General features: G+C 53.6%; 12 protein-coding genes across 12 annotated transcripts; 7 read left to right on the top strand and 5 right to left on the bottom strand.

Moving 5' to 3' along the window:
- Positions 1-1,261: 1,261 nt before the first annotated feature.
- CPAR01_14721 (uncharacterized protein) lies at positions 1,262-2,751 on the top strand (the record flags this gene model as incomplete). The annotated part of the gene is made up of 4 exons (XM_060498971.1): positions 1,262-1,444; positions 1,507-2,003; positions 2,062-2,139; positions 2,199-2,751. The coding sequence occupies 4 exons, from the start codon at positions 1,262-1,264 to the stop codon at positions 2,749-2,751; spliced, it is 1,311 nt and encodes a 436-aa protein (XP_060342434.1).
- Positions 2,752-3,480: 729 nt separating this feature from the next.
- On the top strand, positions 3,481-4,428 carry CPAR01_14722 (uncharacterized protein; the record flags this gene model as incomplete). The annotated part of the gene is made up of 1 exon (XM_060498972.1): positions 3,481-4,428. One exon carries the CDS (start codon positions 3,481-3,483, stop codon positions 4,426-4,428), a length of 948 nt encoding a protein of 315 aa, XP_060342435.1.
- A 1,066-nt stretch (positions 4,429-5,494) lies between these two features.
- On the bottom strand, positions 5,495-6,296 carry CPAR01_14723 (uncharacterized protein; the record flags this gene model as incomplete). The annotated part of the gene is made up of 2 exons (XM_060498973.1): positions 5,495-5,892; positions 5,933-6,296. 2 exons carry the CDS (start codon positions 6,294-6,296, stop codon positions 5,495-5,497), a joined length of 762 nt encoding a protein of 253 aa, XP_060342436.1.
- Positions 6,121-6,746, top strand: CPAR01_14724 (uncharacterized protein; the record flags this gene model as incomplete). Its single annotated transcript, XM_060498974.1, has 2 exons — positions 6,121-6,401; positions 6,623-6,746. 2 exons carry the CDS (start codon positions 6,121-6,123, stop codon positions 6,744-6,746), a joined length of 405 nt encoding a protein of 134 aa, XP_060342437.1.
- An 813-nt stretch (positions 6,747-7,559) lies between these two features.
- On the top strand, positions 7,560-9,146 carry CPAR01_14725 (SWIM zinc finger protein; the record flags this gene model as incomplete). The annotated part of the gene is made up of 1 exon (XM_060498975.1): positions 7,560-9,146. The coding sequence occupies one exon, from the start codon at positions 7,560-7,562 to the stop codon at positions 9,144-9,146; it is 1,587 nt and encodes a 528-aa protein (XP_060342438.1).
- Positions 9,147-9,606: 460 nt separating this feature from the next.
- Positions 9,607-11,328, bottom strand: CPAR01_14726 (uncharacterized protein; the record flags this gene model as incomplete). Its single annotated transcript, XM_060498976.1, has 1 exon — positions 9,607-11,328. One exon carries the CDS (start codon positions 11,326-11,328, stop codon positions 9,607-9,609), a length of 1,722 nt encoding a protein of 573 aa, XP_060342439.1.
- Positions 11,329-14,181: 2,853 nt separating this feature from the next.
- Positions 14,182-14,361, top strand: CPAR01_14727 (uncharacterized protein; the record flags this gene model as incomplete). Its single annotated transcript, XM_060498977.1, has 1 exon — positions 14,182-14,361. The coding sequence occupies one exon, from the start codon at positions 14,182-14,184 to the stop codon at positions 14,359-14,361; it is 180 nt and encodes a 59-aa protein (XP_060342440.1).
- A 3,502-nt stretch (positions 14,362-17,863) lies between these two features.
- CPAR01_14728 (uncharacterized protein) lies at positions 17,864-18,316 on the bottom strand (the record flags this gene model as incomplete). Its single annotated transcript, XM_060498978.1, has 1 exon — positions 17,864-18,316. One exon carries the CDS (start codon positions 18,314-18,316, stop codon positions 17,864-17,866), a length of 453 nt encoding a protein of 150 aa, XP_060342441.1.
- Positions 18,317-18,752: 436 nt separating this feature from the next.
- CPAR01_14729 (uncharacterized protein) lies at positions 18,753-21,857 on the top strand (the record flags this gene model as incomplete). Its single annotated transcript, XM_060498979.1, has 7 exons — positions 18,753-18,755; positions 18,983-19,445; positions 19,501-20,198; positions 20,256-21,158; positions 21,260-21,302; positions 21,409-21,564; positions 21,751-21,857. The coding sequence occupies 7 exons, from the start codon at positions 18,753-18,755 to the stop codon at positions 21,855-21,857; spliced, it is 2,373 nt and encodes a 790-aa protein (XP_060342442.1).
- An 863-nt stretch (positions 21,858-22,720) lies between these two features.
- On the bottom strand, positions 22,721-22,972 carry CPAR01_14730 (uncharacterized protein; the record flags this gene model as incomplete). Its single annotated transcript, XM_060498980.1, has 1 exon — positions 22,721-22,972. The coding sequence occupies one exon, from the start codon at positions 22,970-22,972 to the stop codon at positions 22,721-22,723; it is 252 nt and encodes an 83-aa protein (XP_060342443.1).
- A 2,132-nt stretch (positions 22,973-25,104) lies between these two features.
- Positions 25,105-25,681, bottom strand: CPAR01_14731 (uncharacterized protein; the record flags this gene model as incomplete). The annotated part of the gene is made up of 2 exons (XM_060498981.1): positions 25,105-25,202; positions 25,579-25,681. 2 exons carry the CDS (start codon positions 25,679-25,681, stop codon positions 25,105-25,107), a joined length of 201 nt encoding a protein of 66 aa, XP_060342444.1.
- A 684-nt stretch (positions 25,682-26,365) lies between these two features.
- CPAR01_14732 (uncharacterized protein) lies at positions 26,366-26,614 on the top strand (the record flags this gene model as incomplete). Its single annotated transcript, XM_060498982.1, has 1 exon — positions 26,366-26,614. A coding segment is annotated over one exon (249 nt), but the record flags the coding sequence as incomplete, so codon positions are not given.
- Between the last annotated feature and the right edge of the window lie 53 nt (positions 26,615-26,667).

Below are 26,667 nucleotides of genomic sequence, written 5' to 3' on the forward strand. Positions count from 1 at the left end.
CTGCTTGCACATTGTGCACTTTTGAAGCTCCGAGATATGACGCTGCCCCCTGGCCCGCGGTTTATGGACCTGGTCATGATCCGGGGCCTTGGAACCCATCTCCGCTTTCATATCGAGCATCCGCCTGCGAGGCATGTACGGATACCGCGAGATCATCAATTTAACAGTCATACAGGGAATCTCATCCTGATCACAGACTGGCTGGGTCTGTGAGGTGACACTTACTGGTTTGATGTGGTCCTTGAGGAAACTGTTAGCCTCTGGCGTGACAAAGCTGATCAAACCTCTATCACAACCCATTCTTGTCACATACTCGCTACGGCGTATCGTACCTGTCAGATTCTTGGGCCACAGAGCCATGCTTTTCAGACGAAAAGGGTTCCTCTTCTCCGGACCAACGATGCCGAGGATCCAAAATAGTCCAGTCAGAAACCGACCCTAGTGTAGGACTGGCATCATCCCACTCGACCCCGTATTACCTACTTTGTGGGGTTTTCTTTTCTCCAAGTGTGGATTCGCTTTCTCCCAAAGCATCTGTCTTGCAGATGAACAAGAACCACACGGAGTCGCGGAACTACCGGAGAGAAAATTGTCGTGCGCCTGGCGACTAGCAATTTCTCTGTGCGTATATGCAGGCCTGGTGGGCGACCCTGAACTTGTCAATCCCAGTCAAACCCTGGACGTGGGCGTGGCTGTCCTGAACCCTGCTTCCTCGCGGCAGCTGCAAGTTGCGTCCTGTCTCTCCATCATGGCGCAGGATGTACTGCTAAGCCAGCAAGTGACCCGATTGAAGGTATTGCTTTTCCATCTTTGCATCTCGTATAGCTGTCGTTTTTATCGCAATGGCGGTGTTAACCACGGATTATCGGCACGGAGAACTTGGCCTTAAGAGGAAGATTTCTGAAGCGAAATTTCGTTGTAAAAGAAGGTTTTCTGGAACATGCAATCTTTAGATGGAGAAGAACACGATTTGGGCCTGGGGTGTTTCAATCTAAAGTAGTTGAGAGAGATACACTCTCAAGACCTGGTCCCCTCGTGGGGAACCGGTACATGTATGAGTGTTTTCTTTTTCCTCTCTGAGCTCCCTACCCCCCACTGAGTATTCTTTTCTGACATATGGGATGGCGCAAGTTGGGCCACATACGCCAGGCTGAGAGTGGGAGGGCTTATAAGATCTCGCCATCCGCGTTTCCGTGTCAGTGGGAGCCCCGATGTCTCTGGTGTTTTGCCTGAGCCATACTTCGCCATCTCGACTTACAACATGGACGGCTCACTAGAAACACGAGTTCCGCACGATGATATCCAATACAGAGGCATGCAGCTCTTTGCTGTCCAGCTGTCCTTTATGCTCGCGGCCGGCTTCTTTGTCTTGGCAAGAGCCTACGTTAAAGTATGCATCGTCAAGAGCTTAGCCGTCGATGACTGGCTTATCTTCGGGGCCATGGTTAGTACTGTTTCCGACCCTCTCATTTTTCCCTACTTGCCACTTACATGAACATCTCGCAGCTTGGTTACACAGCATACGGTGGCATCGCCCTCCACGGCATCACCAACGGTGCCACAGGAAAACACATCACAGAACTCACGGTCGACCAAGCCGCCGTCTCCCTCAGAGCCTGGTACATCTGCGAAGTCTTATACTCCCCGATCACGCTGGCGATCCGAACCTCGATCTGTCTTCTCCTCCTCCGTCTCGCTCTCAACAAAGTTCACCGCTGGATCATCTACGCCAACCTCGTCGTCGTCTGGATGATCTCCATCGCCTTCTTCTGCATCATGACCTTCCAGTGCATGCCTCCATCCTACTTTTGGAGGCAGCTGTACGGAGACCCGGGGTCGTGTATTAACTTCAACATAGTCCCGGACGCGACCATTGCACACAGCATCATCTCGGCGATATCAGATTGGTGCATGGGTTTGCTGCCGATTGCCCTCTTATGGAACGTCAACTTGAACCGGCGTACAAAGGCACTTGTTGCTGTTCTCTTGAGTATGGGCATGGTGTAAGTCAAGATATCCTCAATACCGTGGCGGAGCATCCTGTTTCTAACAAACATCTAGTGCTGGCGTTGCTCTTATAGTACGTATACCATATGTGAGACGTCTCGCCATCTCGGCAGACTTCCTCTACGAAACAATGTACGTCCCCAAATGTCTGACTTGACAGGAGCACCTGGCTAACCTTTTCCCCTCCACAGCGACGTCGCCATCTGGAGTGTCCTGGAGCCGGCGCTAGGCATCATCGCGGCTTCGGTCACCAGTCTTCGGCCTCTCTTCCAGAACTGGGGTTTTGGATGGAGCAACAAGAGCAAACAATCTCGTCCGTCTGGCGCGGGCTGGGTCAATACGAGCGGCCACCCAGGAACGAAAGAAACGTCCGGCGCCGTCGCCAGGGGAGGCAAATCCGAAAACTCGAATTCCACCGTACGGACATTCAATGACATTGACCGGGCCTTGTCCGGCACCGGGTCCGATATCGAGCTGAACAAGACGGTTCGGGACGACGGGCGGGACGAGTACGAGGAGTACGACGCGTCGAGGCCGTCTTCTGATCTCGGTCAGAGGAGCCACGTCCAGGAGACGCAGGCGCGCGACCGGCCGGTCATCAATGTCCGTACAACGATTGATATCATGTCGCACTCGAACCACTCAATCGATCAAGTTCTACCGCCGGCGGAATGCTCTGCTGGCGACAGGGAAGAAAAGAGGGCGCACGGAGAGCCGGGGGATCGCCGGGGCAAGGTGATGTAGGCGATGTGTTATACCCATTTCATTACAATCGTTGTCTTTCTTTTTCGTCGTAGAGTCCGGCTATAGATTGGGGTATATGGAGTTTGGGCGTGCTCATACCACGCAGCAGGAATGTGTTATATAAAGAGGCTATACGCCTTCAGGCCGGGTAATTTGACCACAGGCTTTTTATGAGGAATAACGAAGGAACGACCTAAGATCGAGATGCTGGAATTGCTTTCGAAATGATTCATTCAATGAACTGCATCCTCAGCGGATCGTATTTAGAGGCGAATTGCAGTCTATTCGGGGCCAAATCCATCGTTCACATCGCAAGCTCGGCTCCGAACTACCACTTTTGGTATCGTGGAAGCATGTCGCAAGACCTCGCGGCAACTTTCTGGGTCCCGCTTCTCTGAGATGGCCTATTGATACGTCATCTCAATATTTTTCTTCAACTTCTGTGGCAACATGGCAATGGGCTCTGCGGATATGGTCGGATACCTGCATGTGGGAAATCTCCGACCACAGCCTCACGCTGGACGGGTTCGTTCGGTCCCGAGCTTACGAACTCGGAACAGCGCAGCCGTCTGGAGATGTATAAAAGACATCTTCACTTGTAACGAGGCTTCCGAAGTCCAAATCCTAGGTGTGACACTCTTCGACTATTCGACCTTACCTAACTCTTCCAACCTCACCCACTCTGTACATCTTCTTACATCCTCACTCCCTGAACAACAGAACTCCAACATGAAACAGATTCTCAGCCGGCCGGTCCTCATCGCAGCCTCACTCCTCTCGATGCTGCCACTCACATTCGCCCAAAACGCCCAAGTCAAAGTCTCATTCGACTCGACGTTCCGAACCATCGCCCCCCCAAACGACGCCTTCGCACAAGACGCATCACACGTCCGCGTCGTATCAGCCATCCTCCTCGCCCTCTCCCTCATCTTCGTCCTCATCTCCATCGCAGAAAGCAAGCGCTGGTCCTCCACCGTGCCCACGGCCCTGACCCTCGGCGCCGCGACCTGCGTTCTGCCCGAGGCCGTGGACAACTACCTCGCAAACTGCTACTGGTCGCAGTCACACGACCCGTCCCAGCTCATGTTCACCTTTCTCGGCCGCGAGTTCGATCTGTACGTCGGCATCATCTGGTGGTCCTTTGGCGCCGTGCTCGGATGCACCATCTTTGGCGCGCTCATGCGCGGGGTCAGCAATAAGACGCTGCTGGTGTTTCTTGGCCTCGCGGGTCTGTTCGACGTCGTACTGGAGGAGTGCCTGCTCAACTACGGCGGGCTATACCTCTACTACGGCCACCAACCCCTCGTGCTGTTTAGTTTGTTCCCCTGCTGGTGGGCATTCTGCAACGTCTCGGCCGTGTTCCTAGGCATCGCCATGACGTACCGGTACCGCGAGTGGTTCAACGGGTGGAAGAGCGTCTTTGTGCTGCCGATACTGCCCTTTTGTTACGTTGCGGGTTGGTCTCTGGCGGCTATGCCTACTGTATATGCCGTTCACGCCGAATATAAGCCCGTTGTCACGCAGCTGTGTGGCATTCTTACGTGTTGTTTGGCTTTGCTACAGATTGGGGTCATTATGGATGTTGTTCTTGGGAGGCAGGTGTTTGAGTCCGGCCACACTTCAGGTCGCGTGGTTCGATTTGAGGAGAAGACGTGGTCGGTCAAGTCTCGCAAGTAGGCTGCGCATCGTGAGACTCACTTTTCGTAAAGGATTGGTGTTGGGAAGACAGGAGGTCGCCTGATCGAGAACAGACCTTTTCGTTTCAGAAGAGGCACAGTACTTTTGTGAAGAGTTTAGACAATAATTTCAGAACCTCTCATTTACTAGTAACGACATCCGCTGCAGGAACTGATTTGGACATTAGACAACATGACTCTATGATTTGCTATCAATGTTGCCAGTTGCATCAAACTCTGAAATGTCAGAGTCATTGTGAGGTCGTTATCAATCAGGTATGAATCAGAGTTCTGCAAGCGGAAGCTTTACTTGACTGATGAGCAGAAACTGCACGTGGTTCCGAAAGGGATAGGCCAAAGTGTGCGCTACGAAGTGACCGAAGCTCAGGGCATCTTCCGCTCGGCAGTAGATATCAGATGGCCTCCCTGTGCCGGTAACCTTAAACCCACCACTTTCCGCCCAAGAGACGATTGCGCGGCTTTTTGTGATCCCAATACAAACCATATTGCAATCTCTCTGCACTTCCGCTAGGCATACCTCCCAGGCTGGTTCAATCATCACTGTGTGACTACGAGTTTCATACTTACCCATCGATCACCATCGTCAGCCTGGCGTCATGTGACATAAAGGGACACCGCCCTGCTCTTGCCCAGGCATTCCCGGTCTAGACTTGGTACACTTTCTTTGTCGAGATACGTCACATCCTAAGCCCTGTTTTGCTCTGAAGTTTGGAAGATTGCCGAGTCCTGAGAGATAAGTTCACGTAGGCGGCTGTCGCGCCTGTCTGAAGGATGACTCTTGACTTCCATAGTGACACGACAGCACTCACACGGACTATGAATAGATCACGACGCTAGATGCCTCTACCAGTGATCCTGCGAAGCCCCTTTTGCCCCTGTCGTCTGCCTAAGCACCCATGGGGAAGCCGTTGATGCTTGGCTATGGTCAAGCACTGCCGGTCAGTCCGTCAAAGGCTTCTGCGGCTGAGGAAGTGCCGCAGAGGCCGATGTCAAGTCCAACAGGCCTCAATCTATTCACGCCATCGTCGATCAAAGTGATTGGCTGTTTATCGGGAGCCGTACAAGAAGACGAATGAGATACCGTGATGATCCTGTCGCTGATCCAGTCTGGTTGGCTCTAGGTTGCACCGAACAAGTCCGAATACCCAACTGCCTAGGGTAGGGTAGACCAGGACCATCGTGAGGCCTCTCGGCCATGGACCCCCTTCCTTCTGGCTTGTAAGGCGTTCCAACCGATTCCCGGGAGTTTGGAACCACAGAGGGAACAGCGGTCCTATGCTTCGAAGAAAGCCTTGTGAGGTGTTTATGACGGTCGTAGGAGCACGCTGCACAGCAAAATGGACCGGGTCGAGGAGGGCCGCGACAGTTGGAGGGATGCGGCCGGTGATGCGGCCAGAGGAAGGCTGTGATTTGGTGAAGTTGGATATCTCATGGAACCCAGAGCCTGATGGACGTCAGAAAAGGGAAGAAAGTGGGGCGCGAACATATTCGCGGTCGCAGAAGCGGCCGGCCCGTTCGGGGCTGTGATTCCCGTTTTCGGCGTAGCCACGGTGGGGTTACTACCGGCCCGTTTGCGCGGCCCCCAGGCCCCAAAAGGCAGCGGTGACTGGACAGTTCAGAGAATGCCTGGGTTCTTATTGGGCACTCGGATTCTGGTCTCCTTTCTGGACCAATGGCAGCAGCGCATTCGTGGCTTGAGCCGTGGCTGGATGTACCCCAAGCCTGGGAAGGGAATTTCTGGGCGGGAATGGAAGGCTGCCCAGGAGCCCACGGCACCGCGACGGTGGACGACGGCTCTTCGGCGGTCGGCCGTGCGGTTCGGCCTTTGGGCGATAGACGCGACCCCATTTTTAACCTCTTCACCCGGGCCAGGGTACCTTACCCAGTACCCCGGCAGCCAGGATACTGCCTCTCTCAACTTCGACTTCTCTTCTTACCATCGTCATCGTCAAAGTACGGTTTATCGCAATCTGGCGAACCATAGCACAGAAATCAACGTATCTCTGCTCCAACATCTCATCGTTACAGCGCATTCTATGTTTCCCCCGGTGCCTTGTTGAGTCGTCCCTCCTTCCATCCCCCCACTTTGCCGTACTTCGTCCTATGAATCGCGCCAGACGAGACCTTCTCGGTCAGTTATCCCGTTGTTCATGCGTCGTAGCTTTTTCCCCCAGACCCTGGACATGGGAAAAGAAGAGATCAATGCTCCTCCCCATGCCACGCGCGCGCCGCCGGTACGCCACACACGGCGCAAAGACCTTTGATCTGCGCAGTCCGATGTTTCTCTTTGGGCCCTGACCTTACTCTGCATTGCTTTCCCTTCCACCCAAGCTTCTACGACCACCTGATGTGGAGTTTCACGACCCAAAACCTTGTCCCAACTCTTTTGCGCAGCGACAACTGTTTTGCGCCCCAGCCCGATCTTTTCTAAACCCATCCAGCCTTTCCCGGCATGGTTGCTGAGCTCACGGCACGCATCCAGACTTCGGTCTCGGCCAGGGCGAGCCGACCTCCTACATCCCTCCACCTCCATCCCGCCTGGTTTTTCTTCCCAGCAGCAACAGCGATCCCAGGATCAGGGGCCGGGTGAAGATGCAGGAAAGGAAAAAAGTATAGAAAATGGAATTGTTTCTAGAAGGTGATCTGATCAACTTCTCGCAAGACCAGGGGTGGGAAAGGAGGGATCCCGAACCGGCCAGTAGTCGTCCTCGATTCTGCTCTTACTCCTTTCTACCGCACCCCTCCTCCTGCTATGCGTCATATCGTCCATCTCCATGGGACCTGCTCGCCCACCACTCGTGTGCGAGTACTCCCAGGACTCGTCTTGGTCATGTCTTCGTCTGCCTCCTCCCGCTTCTCCCCCCTGCTCCAACATCCCATCCAGCATCGCCAGCTTCGCCAACTAGCACTAGCATTGGGTCTCTGGGGGTCTTGTCACAGTTGGCCTCACTCCGCCCCCCCTTTTCTCCCTTCCCCCTTCCCATCTCCCCCCTGCCATCTGACCTTTGGATCCTATAAGTAACCCGTGAACCGATTCACCATGGAGACCCCTTCTTCATCAGCAGGCTCTGTGAAACATATAGAACTTTACTGCTCCCTCGCACACCATAAATGTCTTCATCATCCTCTCCCACCCCCGTAGCCAAATTCAGAGAGCTCTCTCTGGGAAGAAGGATGCCTCCCACAACCAGAGCCCGGGCGCACCGGCAGTCCCTCAGCGATATTACCACCTCAGATTACTACGACGATGAGGACGACGGCGGCGGATACATAGACGACGATGGTGGCTCCAGCAGCTCCGAGCCAGAGTCCGATTCGGACTCGTCTCTCGTCGACGACGACGACCACTCCATCATCCGCTCCCCCTCCAAGCTCGTCTACAAGCTCGACACGCTCTCCCACGACGCCCGCCTGCGCGTTCGCGAGGCCTTCAAAGATCCCCCCCGCCTCTCGCTGCAGTACTGCCGTCTCAGGGACGACGTCTACGCCTTTCAAATGACGGAGCTCGTGCCCCGTTCCATCCGTATAGGATCCCCCGACAGCCCCTTCGCGACGCCCCGGTGCTCGTGCCGGGAACAGCAGCAAACGGCCGGCCCGCCCTGCAAGCACCTCCTCTGGCTACTGGATCAGCTGGTTAAGCAGACGCTCTACGATTACGACCCGGCGTCCCCCCTGACCATGACCGCGGACGGCTACCCAGAGGAGATTGGCGACCCCTTTTCAGACATATCGGCCTTCCACCTTGACGTCCTGGCTGACGGCCTACGCTGTGACGTTGTCACCCCAGGCTCGGAAGAGGACTCTGAAAACACCGACTCGGGCGAGGCAGAAGAAGACGAAAATCAACGGCAGCACCCGAACCCTCACCGCGTCGATGAAGCACGCGAGATGCTCTCAGCTGTTATGTCCTCGTCCTCTCCTGAAGACTACCGCCCAGACCTCTGCTCAAATCCGCCCTCCACGGGTAAGAAACCAGTCAAGCGCCGCGACCTCGAGGGCACAATCTTCCGCATGCTTCTCGCCAACAACGACTTCTTCCACTACTTCCTCTCCCAGATGCGCTCTACAGACCCCGTCAACGACCCCTTTCGCAAGCTCTCCCAGCGCGTCGACCGCGTTCTGCGCGAACTCGACTCCTACGCCACCACCTCCACCACCATCCCTTCCTCAGAAGGCGGCTCAGCAGAGGGCCCTCGTGACGTAGCCTGGGCCGCACGACACATCAGCGGTGTAATAGGCCTCGTCCGCACCTCAATATTTAAGCGCGATCGGCCCCTAGAACCCCAGGAGCGAACAAGCGCCGCCCGCACCCTAGTACACATCCTCGCCGCCGTCGTAGAGAGGAACCGCGACTTCGTGTCCCCGACGTCGACGACGAGGCCCGCCGCCATCGCCCGTCGAGACAAGAACCTCTTCCTCCGCCTCGTCGGGGACCGCGACGAAGACTTCGTCCTCGGGGTACTGAGTCTCCTCCCGCCCGACGCGGCGGCGCCATTCCTCCACAGCCTCGAAGACATCCTGGACCAGCTGGGCGTCAACGGTGCGCCGGCCACCTACGTCGAAAAGTTCCGCTCCCTCATTGCTCGGCTGAGGAGGTCTGGAGGCAGCGGCTTAGCCATCGCAAGTTCGCCTGGGGCGGGGTCGAAACGCCACGGACAGAGTCAGAGCCATGATCGGGGATCCAAGAGGATGAGGTGACGTGGAAGTACACGAACACGTCCACGGGACCATATTCCTACACTGCATCCTTTTTTGTTGAAGATGGAAAGATAGGGAAGCACAGAGCGTTCCTCTGGACCTTGGGGAGGACAAGTCTCTTACCATATTTCTCTTCACTCTTGTGTCTGTGACACTCACTCCCTTTATCTATACTTATCATGTTCATGTATATCCCATTGACACTACCTGTACTCCCACACATCTTGTTTCTCATTTAGATTGCATGATTGTTAGAGGATGTAGCGCGCCAAGTCTCTAGGCAGTGACTTTGGTCGATTGGGTGCTTGTCTAGGCATCTCATATTTCTGAGGCTTCTCCTCTCTTGTTCTGCTATACAATAAATACCATTATCTATCCCCGAGTCGTTCATTTCTAAGTGTATACATCTGTTCTGTTTCAGCCCTTGTAAAGCCATCTTTGGCCCGTTGTCTGTTCCTGTTTATAGCTCATCCCGAATCTTCTCTAGCTCATCTAATACGCTCTGTAAGCTAGGTCTGTCGAAGTGGTTCTCGCTCCATTCTCCGCTCGATTTTGAGTGGTCTCTCATGGCCAGGAAACTCTCGGCCCACGCTATCTCACGTTTCCACCACGTCGCAGCAGCTTGTCGGATGTCCTTGGGTTCAGTCTTGTTCTCCTGACCTTTGAAAATAATTTTGTTGCCCTCTCTACCGATCTGGTCACCCAAGGTGGCACGACGGCCACTTGTGCAACGGTCGATGAGCGAGCGTAGTATCGGTGGCGTCCTGAGAAAGGCAGGAAAGTCGACGTCGGTCTCCCAGCGATAGGACTGCCACACAGCAGCTTGCTGAGGCGCGCTAGCTCCCTCAAAGATGCACCATAATACTCTCCCGAGCATGTACACCTCCGATGCCTCCTGCTCCCTTGGGCTGAGACATGCCCAGCAGATATTGTAGCCGTTGATTGGATTTGTATACTCCTCTCTTGCTTGCAGAGACTCGAAATCAGGACACAAGCGCCTCAATATGTCAGCATAGTGATCTCTGGTATCCTCGGGTATATCGTCATCGGTAGCTAATATGCGGATGTATTCGACAGCATTGATCTCTGGGGACGCAAATTCGCACCACACCCCGCGCTGTTCAAAGTCAACCATGACTGCATCTCTGTCCTTTGATAGGACGATGTTGTCGAGGCGGAGGTCAGGGTAGAATGTACCAGAGGTTCTACGGTGGTGCAGTACACCCGACGTAATCTGGATTGACCATTTGAGTTGTTCTGTTTGAGAAATCGTGTTGTGGATTCGTGAAAGAGGCACAATGTCTCTTAAAGTACCATAGTGATGATACTCAAGAGTAAAGCCGATGACAGCAACTTTGCTACCAAAAGTGCAACGCTTTGTGACGAGGTGTGTGGGACGTGACATGATGTTCTGGTGTGGTATTGTTGACAACAGAAGCTTAAGCTCATGGTACAAGTACTTGGTGTAACTTGTCAGTGTCTTCAAAATCCAGAGGCGACCTTTGATTTGAACAAGGCAGACACTGTCGTGGATCTGTTCGACAACATGAACCTCGGACAAGTCGATACATTGCGGTATCTGGGCTTCGGGTCCCCACATCTCAGCGAGGGCGGATGCCGAGAGAAGTTGACGTTCGAGGTAGTACGTGGGTGCAATATTGATCTCTATGGCTCTGACATCGAGAGAGATATCTTTGAAGACGATGCGGGAGCCAAATGGCACAGATCGTAAGAGCCCTTCTGGGTCAGGCAGTCGTTTTGTCCAGAATTGTAAAGCCCGAATGATGTGCTTGGATATGTTCAGCTTTTGAACTCGGGCGCGATCTTTGGTATGGAACGCCACATCCAAATCCAATAATTGCCGGATTTCGGGCGTTTGAGTTGACTGCTCTGGTACAAAGGCATCGAGACGCAGCGGCGGCGTTGGAAAGAGAAACGTAGGAAGGACGTAGAATTGCGTCCCGAGTCCAGTACAGCCATCGATGCGCCACAGAGGATTTGGCAGGGGGTCGAGGCTGTCAATGCGGTTTTTGGGATTCAGCTGGGAGTGCTCCCAGTCATCGGCTGGCGGAAGTCGATGTGGGATGCTACTATCATGATGCTCGACTTCTGACAGAGAGACGTCCGTGAAGGCTGCTGTGGGGTGGATTATGTCGTGTATAATGTCCGATCCCAGATCCATCTTGTGACGGTAGTTGACAGGCTTGGGCAATGTTGAAATCAGACTAGCCAATGGCGCTCAACGTCATATAGCGAAGGTGTTTCACGGCATCAAGGAAGTTGATGGAAGATAGCGCAGAAGAAGGCGACAAGTGGCGCTTTGGAGGGGGGACGAAACTGTCAAATGACAGATGGACAAAATTTGGGTCTTTCCTGAGTCGTATATCACCGCAGAAGCAGAAAGTCAGCAGCAAGAAACACTATAGAGTTGTGTTACCACAACGGTGACTGACAAACAAGGTGTTGACCGATGGCGGGGCGGCACGACGTTGCACCAGGCAATAGGCCGAATCATGAAATTTGGCGATACCGGTGACAAGGTACGCATGGACTGATGAGTTCTAGTGATCCAGGACGTGATCGTGAGCGTGGGCTTGGGTATTGGCGTGGGGAATTTGCATGACAATGTTGGGTTCCGATTTGTGTGTTTGTGTGTTGCCCTGCATGCGTAGCTGCAGTTGGAAGGGGAAATGTGCCAGGTCCTTAGGCAGGGCGCCTGATTGGTCGAAAGGAAGGATGAACGGTCAAGATGAGGAGAAGAGCTGTGTTGGTTGACTCGGGGCTAATTGGCAAGAAACGAGTCGAGCACAAGTGCGAGGAAGATGCCAACCATACGATGCTGGCGGTAGAAGGTGGTGGATGTGAATGGCGATGTCACCTCGCAAATCTGCAACTTGGGTTTTCGCCCACTGAGAAGTGACAGTTCCCACCCTAGGCAGCTTCCATGTCCGCGAGCCGCACTAGTTGGACTCCCGTCGATCTGCTTGGCCAACGCCGTTGCAGCTTCCTGCCTTGTCTGCCTTGCGTAGGTGTGAACTTTTGATAGAGGCAAGAAGCGCCAGTTTAGGTAGTGTAAGGCGAACAAGCAGACGGTAAGGCATGCGTGCGTGTGTGAGCTTGGAAGGTGCCGCGGATTTATCTCCTTCGGTATGTGGCAGGGTGCTCAGCTGGGCAGGCAGACACGCTGGCAAGGCAGGCAACGGAAATCGGGGGGCAAAAGGCCGCTCCGTGGTTTCTTTTTCTCTTCTACATGGCCTCGGCCCGGCAGCCTCTCTCAACGCTATTGTTTCTTTTCCTGAGTCGCTACTTGCATCGACGTCAAGCCGCGGCCAGCCGTTTTTGTAAGACATGAAGGCAGCGTGCAGCAGCTTGGATCGGCGTTGTCTCGGTCGCGTTCGCGGGGAAGGCTTTTGCTCCCGTCGGGGGTACATATGGATGCGGGATTGGCTTGACTGCGTAGCTGGACAGATGGTAAGAAACAGCAAACAGGCAGAGAAGGGGCATCCGATCCATACAGAACAGATCGAATCAACCAGCTTTAGAGTGAGCGACAAGGTGATGGGAACGGCTATATGCCGAGCTGAAGGTTGGAAGCTGGCAGCCGCAAGAGTCTCCGGAGTCAGTGTAAACATGGTCAGAACGGGAAGCTTGCAGAATGCAGGAAACAAGCAAATGGCGGTAGGGCCTAGGTAATTATTGATGCAACTTGCCTCGGTGCAGATCTCAAGAATAAGTATTATACCCAAGTATTGTTCAACGTGCTGTCTGCCCGTCTAGCGAAAGTGGAAAGTGCAGGCATCTCGCTTCGTACTTACATGAGGTAAATGTACGGATAAAACAGGCGAGAGATCCGAAGGTAGGTGCGTCGAGGATGAAGTACCTTCTCGTGCCTCTCAGTCTGTTAGTCGTTTGAGCAGACGGAAGGATGCAACTTGGTTATATATCAACAAATGCAGGACGCTTGCGGTGTCACTGCTCTGGCTGCTTGAGACTTGTTCAGTCCAAATAAAGTTGACAATGCAGTCGCCTTATGGAGGTCTTTGCTCGTTAGGTATGGTTAGCCAATACGGAGGAAGCACACAACCCAATTGAATGGAAGCTAAGGCACCCGATTGAAGGTAAGGAAGCCAAGGTGGTTAGGCCACAGGTGAAGTTAGGTAAGGTAAGGTGAGGTGAGGCAAGGTACCTTAAGGTAGGAAGGGACGGGACGGTCCTTGCCTCCGCTACTTCCACGACTCAGAAACGTGCTTGCATTTGGGTGGAATGTAAGTGACATGAGGGAGGAAGTACCTTACCTACCTACCTTACCTGACTTGAGGTGGTTACCTACATTACCTTATTCTTGCTGTCCTGCCACTTGCTCAAAGTGGTGATGGCGCACTAGCGCCTGCTTGCCTGCTTTCCTCCTGCAGCATAACCTGGAAGGTTGGTACCGCCTCTTACCTTCCATCATGGAAGGTACCTTAGACAAGGCACTTTGAGGTTTCAAGGTGCCTACCTAGGTATTCGCTTGACCTACTGGGCTACCTCAGGCAAATACAACCCCTTTGTCCGAAAGCGTCGCGACTTGGCATCTCAACGTCCCTCCAGGTGCAAGTGGCACTGTAAGCGCAAGCACCTCTTCCATTTTCCTCAAAAAACCTAAGGTAACGTAAGGTATTCTCTCGTGAGCTTTCCTGAAATGAGTCGTTGATTCATGTAGCCTTAACTCAACACCGGCCTCCCGGCTTCGACGTTAGAAAAGGCCTGAGCACACACCGACACTCCGTACTTCTCGGCCGGTCGGATGAAGAATCTCTACCATGGACGTGTCGCCCGGCACATGAAGCTTTGACTTTGCATTCGGACCACCCGACCCGGTCTGCACTCCACGTGACGAAATCGGTGCCGTACCTGTGAGCGGAGATGAAGCTCCCTTCCATTCCTCGCCTTTGTATCGGTAGCTGCCTCCCGCATCTCACATCACCCAGTCACGGCAAACCTCAACACTTCCAACTGTCGATTCTTGCGTCCCTAGGTGCTCTTTTCTCGCTGCATGCTGCCATTCCACCACGCCACTCGTCTGCTTCTCCCACCGTCGTTGGTTCGCATCTCTGCGAGGGGTAGCTTCTGGACCACCTGGCCCGCGCCGGCAGTCCCATCCACATACTTGGGGGTCACCTTGACCGCGAAGTGGGTTGCATTGCCGCCGATGCTCGATGCGACTTTGTCATAACCTCCGGAGTACCCTCCGGCCCACCACTACGTTCAACCCCGGGAACCTCAGCCAAAATCCGATGAGGACAAGGTCGAATTGTCTCGACCGACCTCGCAAACGTCATCCATTGTACGGAGTAGACCCCTCAACAATTCATTTAGGACTGGTCAAGTGGACGAAGGTCTGGAGCACTTTCAACGGCGCTTTGGTCGCCGAGCTGTATCTCGGCCAGAAGCCGCTCTTCGCTGGGGGTCCGACAAGGCTCGTCGTTCCGCAGTACACTGCACTAAGGTATTTCCTTGCCAACTGTCCTCAAGCAAATGACTGAACGCCACGAATCGTTAGACCAAGACCAACATAGTCAGCCTCTGCTTTGCTGCTCCTCTGCACAAATCTGCGGTTGGCATACGTTGCAGTTGACGATGTTCATCCTCACCGGGTGGATACATCCACTCCATGGGCCGATGCTGGTACCCGACTCTCCCGTCCACCAGCTCGGCCCCTGGACTTGACCGATGTGCAAGGTTGTCCTTGTTCCGCCGGAGACTAGAGCAACGGGACATCTTCCGTAATCACCGGAGCATGCATGCGCAGCCGCTTCATGTACTATTATGGGATGCTGAAAAGGACCCGATAGCTAAGGTAGGTTTGAACCGACTCAACCAAAAAAGAAGTCCGCGCAGAATTCACTAATACAATCTGTAGGCCCCATGTCCGCCTAGGTACCCGAAAACTCTCCCCGCCCGTTCGGACACGATCGCATGCTAGCGCATTGCAACCTGTCTTGTTCAGTGCCGAGTGCTCAGCAGATCTCAAGAATCGGCAGAGAAATGGATCATTATGCTCTTCTTCCGGTCTTACGCATTGTTTAGCGTCGCCCCGATTAGTTCTGCGACCCGTTGGAACTTTATGGCCATTGCAGTGCTCTATTTAGCCTGCGAGGCAGTCTAATGAGATCTCGGCAAAAACGATTCCAGCCAAAATTTCTTTAGTCCGGTAGTACTCCGTAATCATTCGTCAATCCGCAAATCGTCACCGGGCTAATTATGTGCAGCATAGTCTGTAAGCGGCCAACACACCCTGTTCACGAATCATCACCGCTCTGGCTGCAGCTTGGGGAATCGATACTGTGGTACCCGACCAAAGTATGGATACAATGTTGAGCATCGAAACATAACACGAGGCAGAGCTAGACACACCAATGGCTGGCAACCTCCGACGGAAATGGGCGGGACGGAATAGCGCTGGGGTTCGTGGGTTTGGGGGCATGCCACGGCACATAATCTCACTTGGCTATCGCCTGGCCTTGCTGGGGTGAATCCACACACTTTCACGGGTCGAGTCTCTGGTCTGTCGAGCGACCATCCACAAGCGAGGCTCCCGACTCACCGGTTGCCCATTCGAGCTTAAACTCTCCACGGTCTCCTGCGTCCCACCAGAACTTGGTGTTCCTCGTCGTTAATGCCTGCTCTGAAGCAGCAAATTGCAACCGTGTTCACTGTTGGCAGGCCGATTTTGTGCATCTCACAATCACCGAGGCGTGGTTCAGGGATCCAACTTTTACACATCCGCTCTGTGTGGCCATCTCGCAACGCTCTTACTTCACTTCGCCTCACTCGACTGTTACGGCGGCCTGCAGAGGAACGTCAGACGCTGATTTGATACGAGACCGTTAGCGGGTGGTTCCCTGACCTCATCAGCTGCATCGACAGAGGCTGCCATCATTGGTGACGCCCGCGCATGCAGGGCTTTGCTTTCGACAGGCGCTTTTACCTGTGAAATGGCCGAATTTGTTGACCGACATATTTTCTCGAGATGAATGTCAAAAGTTTGCTCTCAGCCGGGACACCAATTCGCAGGGCCCGCACGCAATGCACCCTTTTGACCTACGGCTGCTGGGGGGATCGACTTTTCGCGGCCAAGACGCCGTGCGGCCGTCGACTTTCTGCGACTGCGGGTATGCTTGCAGTTTCGTAATGGTAATTAGTCTCCAACATTGGCTGCTCGTGAGCGGATTTTATGGGAATTTCGCCTTTCCAACAACAATCCGCCTCTCGGGCAACACGCCAGGACCAGGGGCTGCGGGGTGGTTAAAGGCGGTCAAGGCCTTTTTGAGCAAACATGGGGCTGTCCAAAGTGCGTATTCTGCTGCATGCTTCACTTTCTGACAGCCGGCAGGTTCCTTTACCGGCGCTCCGAGGGGCGGCCCAACAGTACGGCCAGGCCTAGTCAGGCCAGACCGTGGTGGTGGTGTTGGCGGCGGTGGACGTACACCCGGTTACTGGGGCAGAGCGGCTACATCATCGTCAAGAGCTGAAGATGTTAATTTCACTCAATCATGTGCAAGCTACAGGCTGAATCGACTGATCGATCGACTGACAGGTTTCTGCACGGACCAATAATTTTGTTAGATGAACCAACTGGGCTGTTGACGACCCAGAACGAAAACGAAGCTCTTCACAAGAAATGTTTTCCTTGCCCCTTTCGTGGGACGGATTCTTCTTCATCTTTTGTCCCGTCCATATCCAGAGGCGGCACAGCAAGTCGGGTGTGCCTAGCATATGTTCGTCAGCTTTCTGGAAGCACTCTCACTCCCGGAAAAGCGGTGACAATCTGTGGATCGGGTTGAATACGCATTGTCAGAGGGGGGGAAAACCACGAGGCTGTTCTTAGCCAACCTAAGCATACACACGCATCCCTAGACTTGCAGGCTGCTCGAGCGATCTAACTAAACGAGGGTAAGTAGGCAAAGGGTGTCAGACTCTCGGGACCGTGGCGCATTACAATGGAACGTCGAGAAGCACAGAGGTTATATCGGAAAAAGAGACGATTAGGGAGCCAAATCTGGGGGGTTGCGGCCGCACGCATGGTGGTTGGTTGCCTCGGCCTTTTGGTAACATGGCGCACATTGCTAGCCGGGCGATGGAAATATGATGACTCCCAGTCCTAGATCACGTCGTCGCCCGCATGGGATCTTTCATGGCGCTTCACGTAAGCACACGCATCCGAATCCACATCTCTTGGCCAGACAGGAGACAGGACAGCCTTGGGCATCTCCCGCCTCCCGAGACCAACCGATCACCAGTGTGTGAAGTTGTAGCGGTCTTTGCAATCGTTGGCTAGCAATCGTAACAACCTTCGCCGTGAGCAACAGTCAGAAGCATCAGCAGATCCAGCATCAGAAGTGTCTCGACACTTGATTGGCCTAGCGTTTGGCCCTTCCATGCAGACGAAGCAAACGGCACCTGTTGGTTACACAAAAAGAGGCGGAAGTGAAGGCCAGAAACAGGATCAGCAGCGCTCACAACAGTCGGTTCCATGGTGTTCTTTCCACCACCCCTGTCGCCTTATTCCCATCAGACGGGCAGCCTGAAATCCATCCACTCGGCAGGGGCGGGAAGATGCTCGGCTCCTCTTCTCGCGTGGCGTGGTCTCAAGAACCCCTGTCCTCTCATGAGTACCCCTCAGACCGGTGAAATACAATTCAGCACGGGTGCAGCCCACTTCCTCAACTTTCCTCTCACCGAGTCTTCTCACTCCAGCCTCGACTCCTTCGAACTGACCGACCGACCGACCAGCACAGGATACGCCAATCGCCAGTACCAGAGTCTCTATCGGCACGCTCTCTGATTCTAGCCTGCCAGCGCGCGCAACGCTGTGCTCCACCGAAGGAGACATCGCACAAAGCAAACAACGAGAACGACAGCGTCTCGAATTTGCGCCGGACGGGCGAAACATCTAGGCGACTAGGCTTAGGCCACGGCCAGCAGTATCTGCGACATCCGTCAAGGCCGAGGAGCAACGGCTGCAGAAACCGACAGAGAGAGACAGCGGCAGCAGGAGTACCCCCCTCAGAGAAAAAAGAGAGTGAGGGAAAGAAAAAAAAAAGAGCAGAGCGGCATACGCATACCTCCAAGCACAAGCACGCACACGCACGCAGCAGCAAGACTTGCCGTCTTTTCCTTTGGTTCATCCCCCCCCCAGTTTCGGCCGAGTGTATGCTGTCAAGCAGGCCTGTCTGTCTCTCTTCACAACGGCATTCTAGCCTGACTCCCTACCTCCATTTCCACTCCTCTGTATTCCACGCCGAGTAGTTCTTCCTCCGCCTTTTGTTCCTGGCCGAGTCATCAACCCTCCTTTCCTTTCCCCTACCATACCCTCTTTCCTGTACTCCACTCGCGCACAAGGGGTGCCATTATGTGGCAATGGCTCTCGTGAGACCGTAACTCCCTCCCCCACCCCCTCCCGGTGAGGCGCAATTTTCTACGCTCCCCTTGTGCTTCGCTGTGCCTGCTCACTCCTACTGCTTGCTGCTTGTCTCTGCCGTATACCTTATACAGGTCACAGATTGTGGTACTTGGCCTCGCTACTAGGCTCTGTCCAACACACCCTCTCTCGTTGCATCAATCATGGTAAGAGATGTCCCTGCTTCCCGGCTGGCGGCAGCGTGCATGGGATATATCACCGATCTTCCCCAATGTCATTTGAGCCCAGCCGCTGTCCCAGCACCCGCATCATTTCACACACATCGTTCCCTTATATCTTTGTTAGCCCTGGCTGTTCCCGTTTGCTCTGGCAATTCCATCCCTTCCTCTGCCCTATTGCACTTTGAACGTGCGGTGGATTGATTTCATCTTAGAACCACAATCATCTCAGAAAGCGCCGGGTCCCCGGCCCCGAAGACGACTCTTCAATAGTGCCGGGACATCACAGCTCTTCGCCTTCTCCATATGCCAATATACACTTCTCTACCCTTCACCCCGAGACCCAAATCCTGATCAACCAAGTCGCGGACCTATACAACATTCCTGGTTTCCGGCTTCACCAAATCCTTTCCAACACCTCGCAAATAGAAAACGCTCACAAGAGACAACGGCTTGTATCAGGCTACTCCATGTCTTCTCAGTACGCAGGAGGCTCTCTTCCTGAGGACTATGAAGAGAAGGCTCCACACATTGGGCAGCATGGCCCTGCCAACGTCGAATTAGATCGTTCTTCAGGGTTTCCAGGTCCTGTCGTCAATGGATTAACACAGGGGATGCAGACGCTGGCATTGGCGTTCTGCCAAAACTGTTGGAGCACCTGTGCTGTTACCAACGATGGTATGTATTGCGGCGTATCAAACAATCGTTCAACCCTTGCTGATCCAATAACCAGGTTATCAGCCCCTTCCTGGGTCAGAGGTTGCTACTTATGACTATGGAACCAACAGTAACAGACCCTATGAGGTTGAGAAACCCCCTTCAGCGCAAGTTTCTCAACCAGATGTCTACGTCCCTCCTCCAGTTGTCTCTAACACCCAAAATCCATTTCCGGCCGGAGACGGCAATTTGCTGGGCTCCTATGTGTCCAGCTATCAACCTGTACATGAGGACCCTAATCAGACATTGGTGGCCCAACACTCCGGACCTGACACCGGTGTCTACGTGACTGGGGTATCGGCTCCGTCCTTCTATTCCACAACACTCAGTGGTCATGTTGGTGGTGAACCCAGTTACTCGAACGCAAACACCCTTGATCGTCGTCTGACTTCGAGGGAGACTCTGCCGCCTACTTACGGCGGCAACATGATGGATATGGTCATATCTCCAGCGTTACAAACTCCCACAACTGTGCCTGTTACGACTGCCAGATTTGCTATGGACTCAACATACCCCATGTCCTGTGTCAAGACTGAGGACATGGACGGGCCTATTGCCAACACTCACGCCAACGCTAGTCTTGATGTTGTTTTCCCCAATCAGCGCCCACCAGCCGCAAAGCGTGGCCCTTTCAAGGACCAAAAGGCTCGGGAGGAGACAGCAGCAACAAGGAAGAACGGTTCCTGCATTCGATGCAAGATGCAGCGAGTGAGAGTAAGCATCACAGAGAGGTTTAGAATGGTGGATTCGACTGCTGACAAACGATATTAGTGTAAGACTGATCCAGATGATCCGAAAGGGCCGTGTTTAGGCTGCAAGCCAAGATCGAACAACAATCATCACAAACAACTTATCCGCCAGCCCTGTGTACGCCACAAAATCACGGAATGCCATTTCTTCAAAAAGGGTCAAGCACCTGGTTTCGAGTGGACCCAGCGTTTCAACAACGGCATTGTAGACAACATCAATAACTGGGCGTCGAATGAAGTGAGGATTGTGCGCTTGTGGGAGGGTTACACGCCCAGCAGTATGTGGGTTCAGCTCTCTGTTCGAGAATTCGTCCCACAACCGGGCGACAAGCTGGAACGGACTTGGGTTACCGAAGAAGGTGAAAAGAAGTCTGTGGCGATTCCCACGTATGCCATCACGAACCTGGACGACGCGCAGACGGCGTATGAAGATTATATCAAGAGAGGCGTCGTTGAATGCTTCAACTCGGTCGTGGAGAGTGTGATGGGTGTCAGGGATCGACTGCTCTTCGAGACCTACCTCAAAGCTTGGAAACTCTCGCAGGATCCTTCAACGGCTCAAGATGAGAAGGACCTTCTGCTTCAGACGCTGGAATTGTGGATGGCGGTCCGCTTGACGACGAAGTCAATAGAAATTGTTGGGGACGACACGCTCGGAATGACACGCGATATTCTGGACAGCAGCAGCCCGCAGCACGGACGCATCCCCCTTCCGCCGGTGATGGGAGCTCAATTGGATTTGGTCCTCATCCAGCATATACAGACGAGACTTCGACGAGAAATGCTGGAAAAGCTCCAAAAGATGACGCTGCAGAATAAGCAGAAGACTTGGTTGACCACCTACCTGGTGACGTTTATGTTGCTGCACAACATCGCTCTTGTGACGGATCACGATGCTTCATACGCCAGGAAGCATGGTATGAAGGTGAGTTGTGATGGGAGACCAGCAGGCTCTTCAGCTCAATGGGGGAGCAGCCATGAGTTGCTTGGCAATGAGGTTGCTAACAAATGATTTTGCCCTGGCAGACAAAATTCGCAAGGCAGACAGATGTCCAGGAATACCACATGGGTAAGTGAACAATAGCTGGCTGAGGCGCTTGCTTTATGTTCAGCGGTGGCCCAATCTGTTTGGCTTTTTGTTGAGTAAGACATGCTGACGAAAGCCTGACGAGCAGGAGGAACGATTCTCCTCGCGTACTTCCACTACTGCAACAAGGGAATCTACCCATTCTCCGAGGATTGCAGAGACCAGGACTTGCGGACGCTGGCCCAGCTGGACGACGACGCGGTGCAGTTTATCCACTACACGCGCGCAATGGCAATGCAAAACAGTCAGTGGCAGCCCATGTTTCCTAAACCAAGCCCCTCCCCCTTGTGACCGATACGGGAGTGTTTTGGGGGTGGTGTCTTTGTGTCTGTGTGACTGTTCTGTGCTAGAGAGATGCGCATCCCTTGGATCGACAGTGTGACAGGCCAACCAACAAGCTGGGAGTGAAGACTGACGCGATTGAAACTAGAACGCGAATGGGAAGAGGTTCAACGAGCCAACCAGTACGAGCAGCCATACTTCTTCGTCAGCCAGCTCTTCCAGCGAGACTGGCAGCCCCAAACCTGGGCATATTAATCGAGGTGGGTAGGTGGGCAGGTGGAGAGAGGGATGGAGGCTAGGAGATGAGGGGGAAGGCGATACTTTCCGTTTGGATCTTCCAGGTTGTTTTTACCGGGACTGGGGAGGGGTGCACACACTAAAGCGACGTGCAGAGGCGCAAAGCGGGAGGGCCCAAAAGACAAGTCATTGGCTTTTAAAGGTTTGGCATTGAAGGCGGTGTTCATCTCATGCTTTCATTTTCTCCAGATTTGTTTTTTTTTTTTTTTTGTCATTCGCGAGCAGGCCGTTTGATACTTACTTATTCTTCTCGTTCGACCGGGACTCTTCGAATCGAAGAGGTCCACCTCGGTCTGTCTGTTTATTCTACGGAGCGATGGCGACGGCAATGGAGGGAGAATGCATACCGGTGGCTCTTTCTCATCCTTTTTCTTTCCTTTCATCTCACTTGCTCTACTGTTACTCTCAAGGGGAGATATCATGGCAGGTTTGCGTGTGGGCAGGGGAAGAAAAGAGAGAGGGGGAGGTTTCAACGAAGTTGACGACGATGACGATGGGTGGCAAAACATGATCAGCAGCCGAGGCTTGTTGTTTCTGTTGTCCATAGTAACTTTGTGTGTTTGTACTCGTCCAATGGTTCCGTTCAGCGCATCGCCGTGCCGACATTGTGCATGTCCCATGATCGACTGTGGCGAATGCCAAATGTCGGCGTATTTTGTGCCATGTTACACCGCGACATATAGGTCGGAACCTCCAAGAGTTCGCGATGGGCGTCAGAGACGAAATATGGTTGAAGTCGAGGAGTGAAAGACCCGGAGCTTATCGAGTTCAGGATTTTGCCTTTGGAGACTAGGAAGTTCCAGGTCGACCCCCACCTCTCGCTAATGGTTCAACCAGAGGATGGGCGCACATGATGTTTCACTGCGTTCTGATATGAAAAGCTCGAACACATCGTCTTGGTCGAGAATGGCTCGAGCTGTGCCGATCCGCCATGTGCATCGTTGGACAGGGTCCTGCAGGTGTTCTAACAGACGTGTGTCCGGTCGAATGGTGTGGAGTTGGCGCAGTTCTATTCGTAGAAATCCTTCACCGGCCCAATGCAGACCCCACTTTTCATCAGATTTTATATGCATCTCTGGTTCGCGGGCCGGTCCAGTGCTGTCAAAAAAAGTTTAAAAAAAAATCCAAGACAAGATGAGAAAGATACACATCATATTCAGAGAATCTTTGTGTGTATACGCGCGCGCCAGGCCCAACTGACATGTTCGTGCGGTCGATGGGACATCGGAATGTTTCAAAGTCGGGTGGCAATCTGGGGGAGGACGGGAGGTTGAATGATGGATCAGCGGGATGGAGGATAGTGACTGGCGGGATGGGAACTGGGAGATGGGGAATGTGGTGTGGTGTTGTCGACTAAGACATGTCGGGCAAGCAACTCGGATGCAATCCGGTCTGGACTTGATGTATTTCCCTGTTGGCTTGAGGGAGTATTTCGGATCCTAAGGGTGTGCAGGTCTGAGATGGTTGTCGGTAAGGCAGGCCTCGAACAAGCCTTGATTGACGGAGGGAGATGGGGGAGGGGGCGTGAGGAAGACGTGAAGAAGGAAGGAAATCCTTGAAGACCCCCCTCTCACCTTCTCTTTCTAAGTAGACGACATGCCGAACTGAAATTACGGTACGAAAAACGAAAACAAAGAACAGATTCTTCTCGAGGTTCGCTGCATTTTCGTTTCCGCACCGCGGCCAGAGTTCTCAAGGATGAAAGAAACAAACATTGGGTTGGGCGGTAAAGGGAAGGAACTCGGCGAGTTGCGCAAAATTGACCCTGAGCTTGCAGCACTTGAGGTCGCATGACGAGGTTGCTCGCATCTTTCCAGGCCGGGTCTTATTGTCTTTGCCGGCAGTTTCGGAGGAGTCACGATGGTGAAGGAGGGCAGGGCCAGGAGGTGAGGTGACGTTCAGCCGGGAAAGTGTGGAGAACCAACGGGAAGTTGGGAATGCCTTACCTAAGGCAAGGTCCTCCCCTCCTCCTCCCCGCCGTGCCGCCGTCAACCTTGCTTTCCTTGGAGGTTCCTTCCAACTGAAATGGATGGGGCGCCGTGCACGTACCAGTCAAAGACCCATAAATTCCACATCGATATTCCCGACATGGAAGTGACTGGGGTGGGAGCGCAAGGGTCCCTCGCTCATCGAAAAAAACGGGAGGTGCGACCGGAACGAACTGTAAGTGGTCCCAGCCATCAGCGTCAGGGGTTGCGGGTCTCCTGTCCCGTTCGCCTACCGCCCGGCTAGCTGCTTACCTTATTTTACATGGGTGTAGATGCAAGCGCATCCAGCAAAGTCCCAATATTGCAGACGACCATCTCTTTCCCCTCGTGCTGGGCCTGTTCCTTCCTGCCTTACCGAGTACCTTACTCTTACCTTATCAATGATTCGCCATCACGAAGGCTTCCAGATCCCTCACTGAGGTATATAACAACCTCAGTACCTCACCTAAGCACGCAGAGTATCATATTGATATGCCTGGTGTCTTTTCCTTTTCCTCCCGTCCCCCCAATCTCGTACTTCAAGTTTTCCGGGCATGCCTTTTTCACTTGGAGCCCTCCACCGCTCGCTTCCTCTCGGCTGTGTTTGTTTGAGAATTTTTCTTTTCTTTTCTTTTCTTTTCTTTTCGCATTACATGCTCGTTGTCTGCATGTCTCCAGTTGCATGCATCTGTGGGACAAACGCCTCGCCTAGTGCCCACAGACGCATCGTCGCATCTGCACTTCAGTTCTGGGTACGTACCTAAACCTACCTACCCGGGACCTCAGGGCACCTGCCTTCCATCTCTGCCCGGCTTTGTACAGCACAGTGGATGCTAATTCCGAGCATATTCTTTGTTGCTTTTGCTGCTGGACACCAGCTACGGTACCCATGCCACCGACTCCACGTTGAAACATGGATAGCTTAGACACACATCCTCCATTTCGCTCTCACGGTCTACCTATCGGTAAAGCACAATGTTCCAGTCAGTCAACCAGAGTCCGGCGACTGTCTTGCGTGGCTTTTGAGCACACCAACTCCCTCCCCCTCTCTTCCAGACTCATCTTCGGGACTGCCTCTGTGGCCAGCTTTTTTTTCCCTCCTTCCCCTTTCGCATTCTCGACTCAGACCCTACCGGCGTGCAGCTTAGCACCTCTCCTGCGATACGCCGTCTGCTCTCAAGATGGCCGTCGGTTCTTACAATTCCTTGAGATCGAACGAGGTGGGACGAGCAAAACGGCTAGCAGCAGCGCCGATTGATTTGTTGAGGCGCTTCATCAATCTCGCAGAGCAAAGGAAAACATGAGCTTCGGGTGACCAGGCCTTCGAACATTGATCCTATCGATTGGTCAAGGGCCGCGGGTCACTCATCGGGGCAATACGAGCACACGAATCGTATCGGACACCACCTACCATCGTCCCCGGAGCGCACAACTCGACTTGACGGCCCGGTTCAAGGCGCGAAGACGGGCGACAACACTAAGCAAGGCTCTGTGCCGTAGCTTAGTGCTCCCGATCACCCACCCAACCGTCATCGTCCCGAGGATTCGAATATGCCGTGCTACACGATGGCCGTAAGAGCTTCCAATTGTTCGTGCACCCAGCCCCGTCGCATTTTGATGCCCGCTCTGTCACTCTGCGCCTGCCTCGTCTGCGGATGTTTCAACAAGCAGCGGAGGCGCTCGCCACAAAACGTGTTTTTCCCACTGCGTATCGAGGTGGGATCGATCATGTCTCTGATCGCACACCCATTCCCCACCGCATTGGATTGCTGAAGTGCCTTCCCGACGCCGAGTGAGGTAGCTTTGGTGGTCCATGTTCGCCCGGTGTCGACCTCACCACGCGTACCCTGCTGCTGCAATCTGGTGCCCGTGCTGTGCGGCTTGCCTCCTCTTATCCATCATGGTAACTCACAATCTGCATGGAAGCGTACGACTGTGGCATCGTTGCTAACAACGATGCATTCGACAACACATTGCAAACGATGTGTCTTTGAGTCCGTCAAAGCTCCGTCACCTTCGCAACTTCAGCAGAGCCAAATCGCGCCATGCGTGCTGCGAGAAGCTGGCTGGTCTGTCGCGCCACAACCCAACCTGATGTTTATTTCGCAGTGTTTTTTGAACGCCCCTCCCCACAGCGTGCATCGCGGGCGATCAAATTGCTAGTTTACTGTTCTTAGCACAAGCAATGCACGGTTACGTACGTAACACCTACAATGGGCACATAGCACGTATCAGTAGCTCCCTTGTAGAGCCGCTGGCTTCCTCCCCATTCTAGCTCCGCGTTGTCTAGTTTGCGCTCTCTGGACGGCTACATGTTGCATCCAAAGTGCTAATCTAATGTGCGTGTCCCTCCCTCCATTGCAACGGGTTGCTGCGTTTGTCGTTCTCATCCCTCGCAGCTTGCCACAACTTGCTACCCACCAAGGAGCGCATTCGAGAGACAATCAGAGCCATTGCAACCCCCCTCCCAGTCCCTGAGGACATTACCTTACTCTACGGAGCCCGTACGTACTCAATCTTTTCTTTCCCTGGTCCACCACTACTGTATCGGCTCCTCTCTTCTACATTGTTTTTCCGGTTCCATTCAAACCCCACTGGTCGTACAGAACGCATCTTCTATCGCTCTGTCAGCTCTCGTCCTTTTTCCTCTTTTTCGATACCATCATCCATGTCTCTTGCCTTGAGCAGAAGATATGCCCGGTGTGGGTACCCAGGAAGCCAGAGGGTCGCCAGGTCAAGGGGAGATGAGGCACAACCGGCCTGAGATGGGGTGCGCAGTGCATCCTGTTTTTTTTTTTCTC

This window comes from Colletotrichum paranaense (genome assembly GCF_030867605.1).
Source record: "Colletotrichum paranaense strain IMI 384185 chromosome Unknown Scaffold_16.1, whole genome shotgun sequence".
Lineage (NCBI taxonomy): Eukaryota > Fungi > Ascomycota > Sordariomycetes > Glomerellales > Glomerellaceae > Colletotrichum > Colletotrichum paranaense.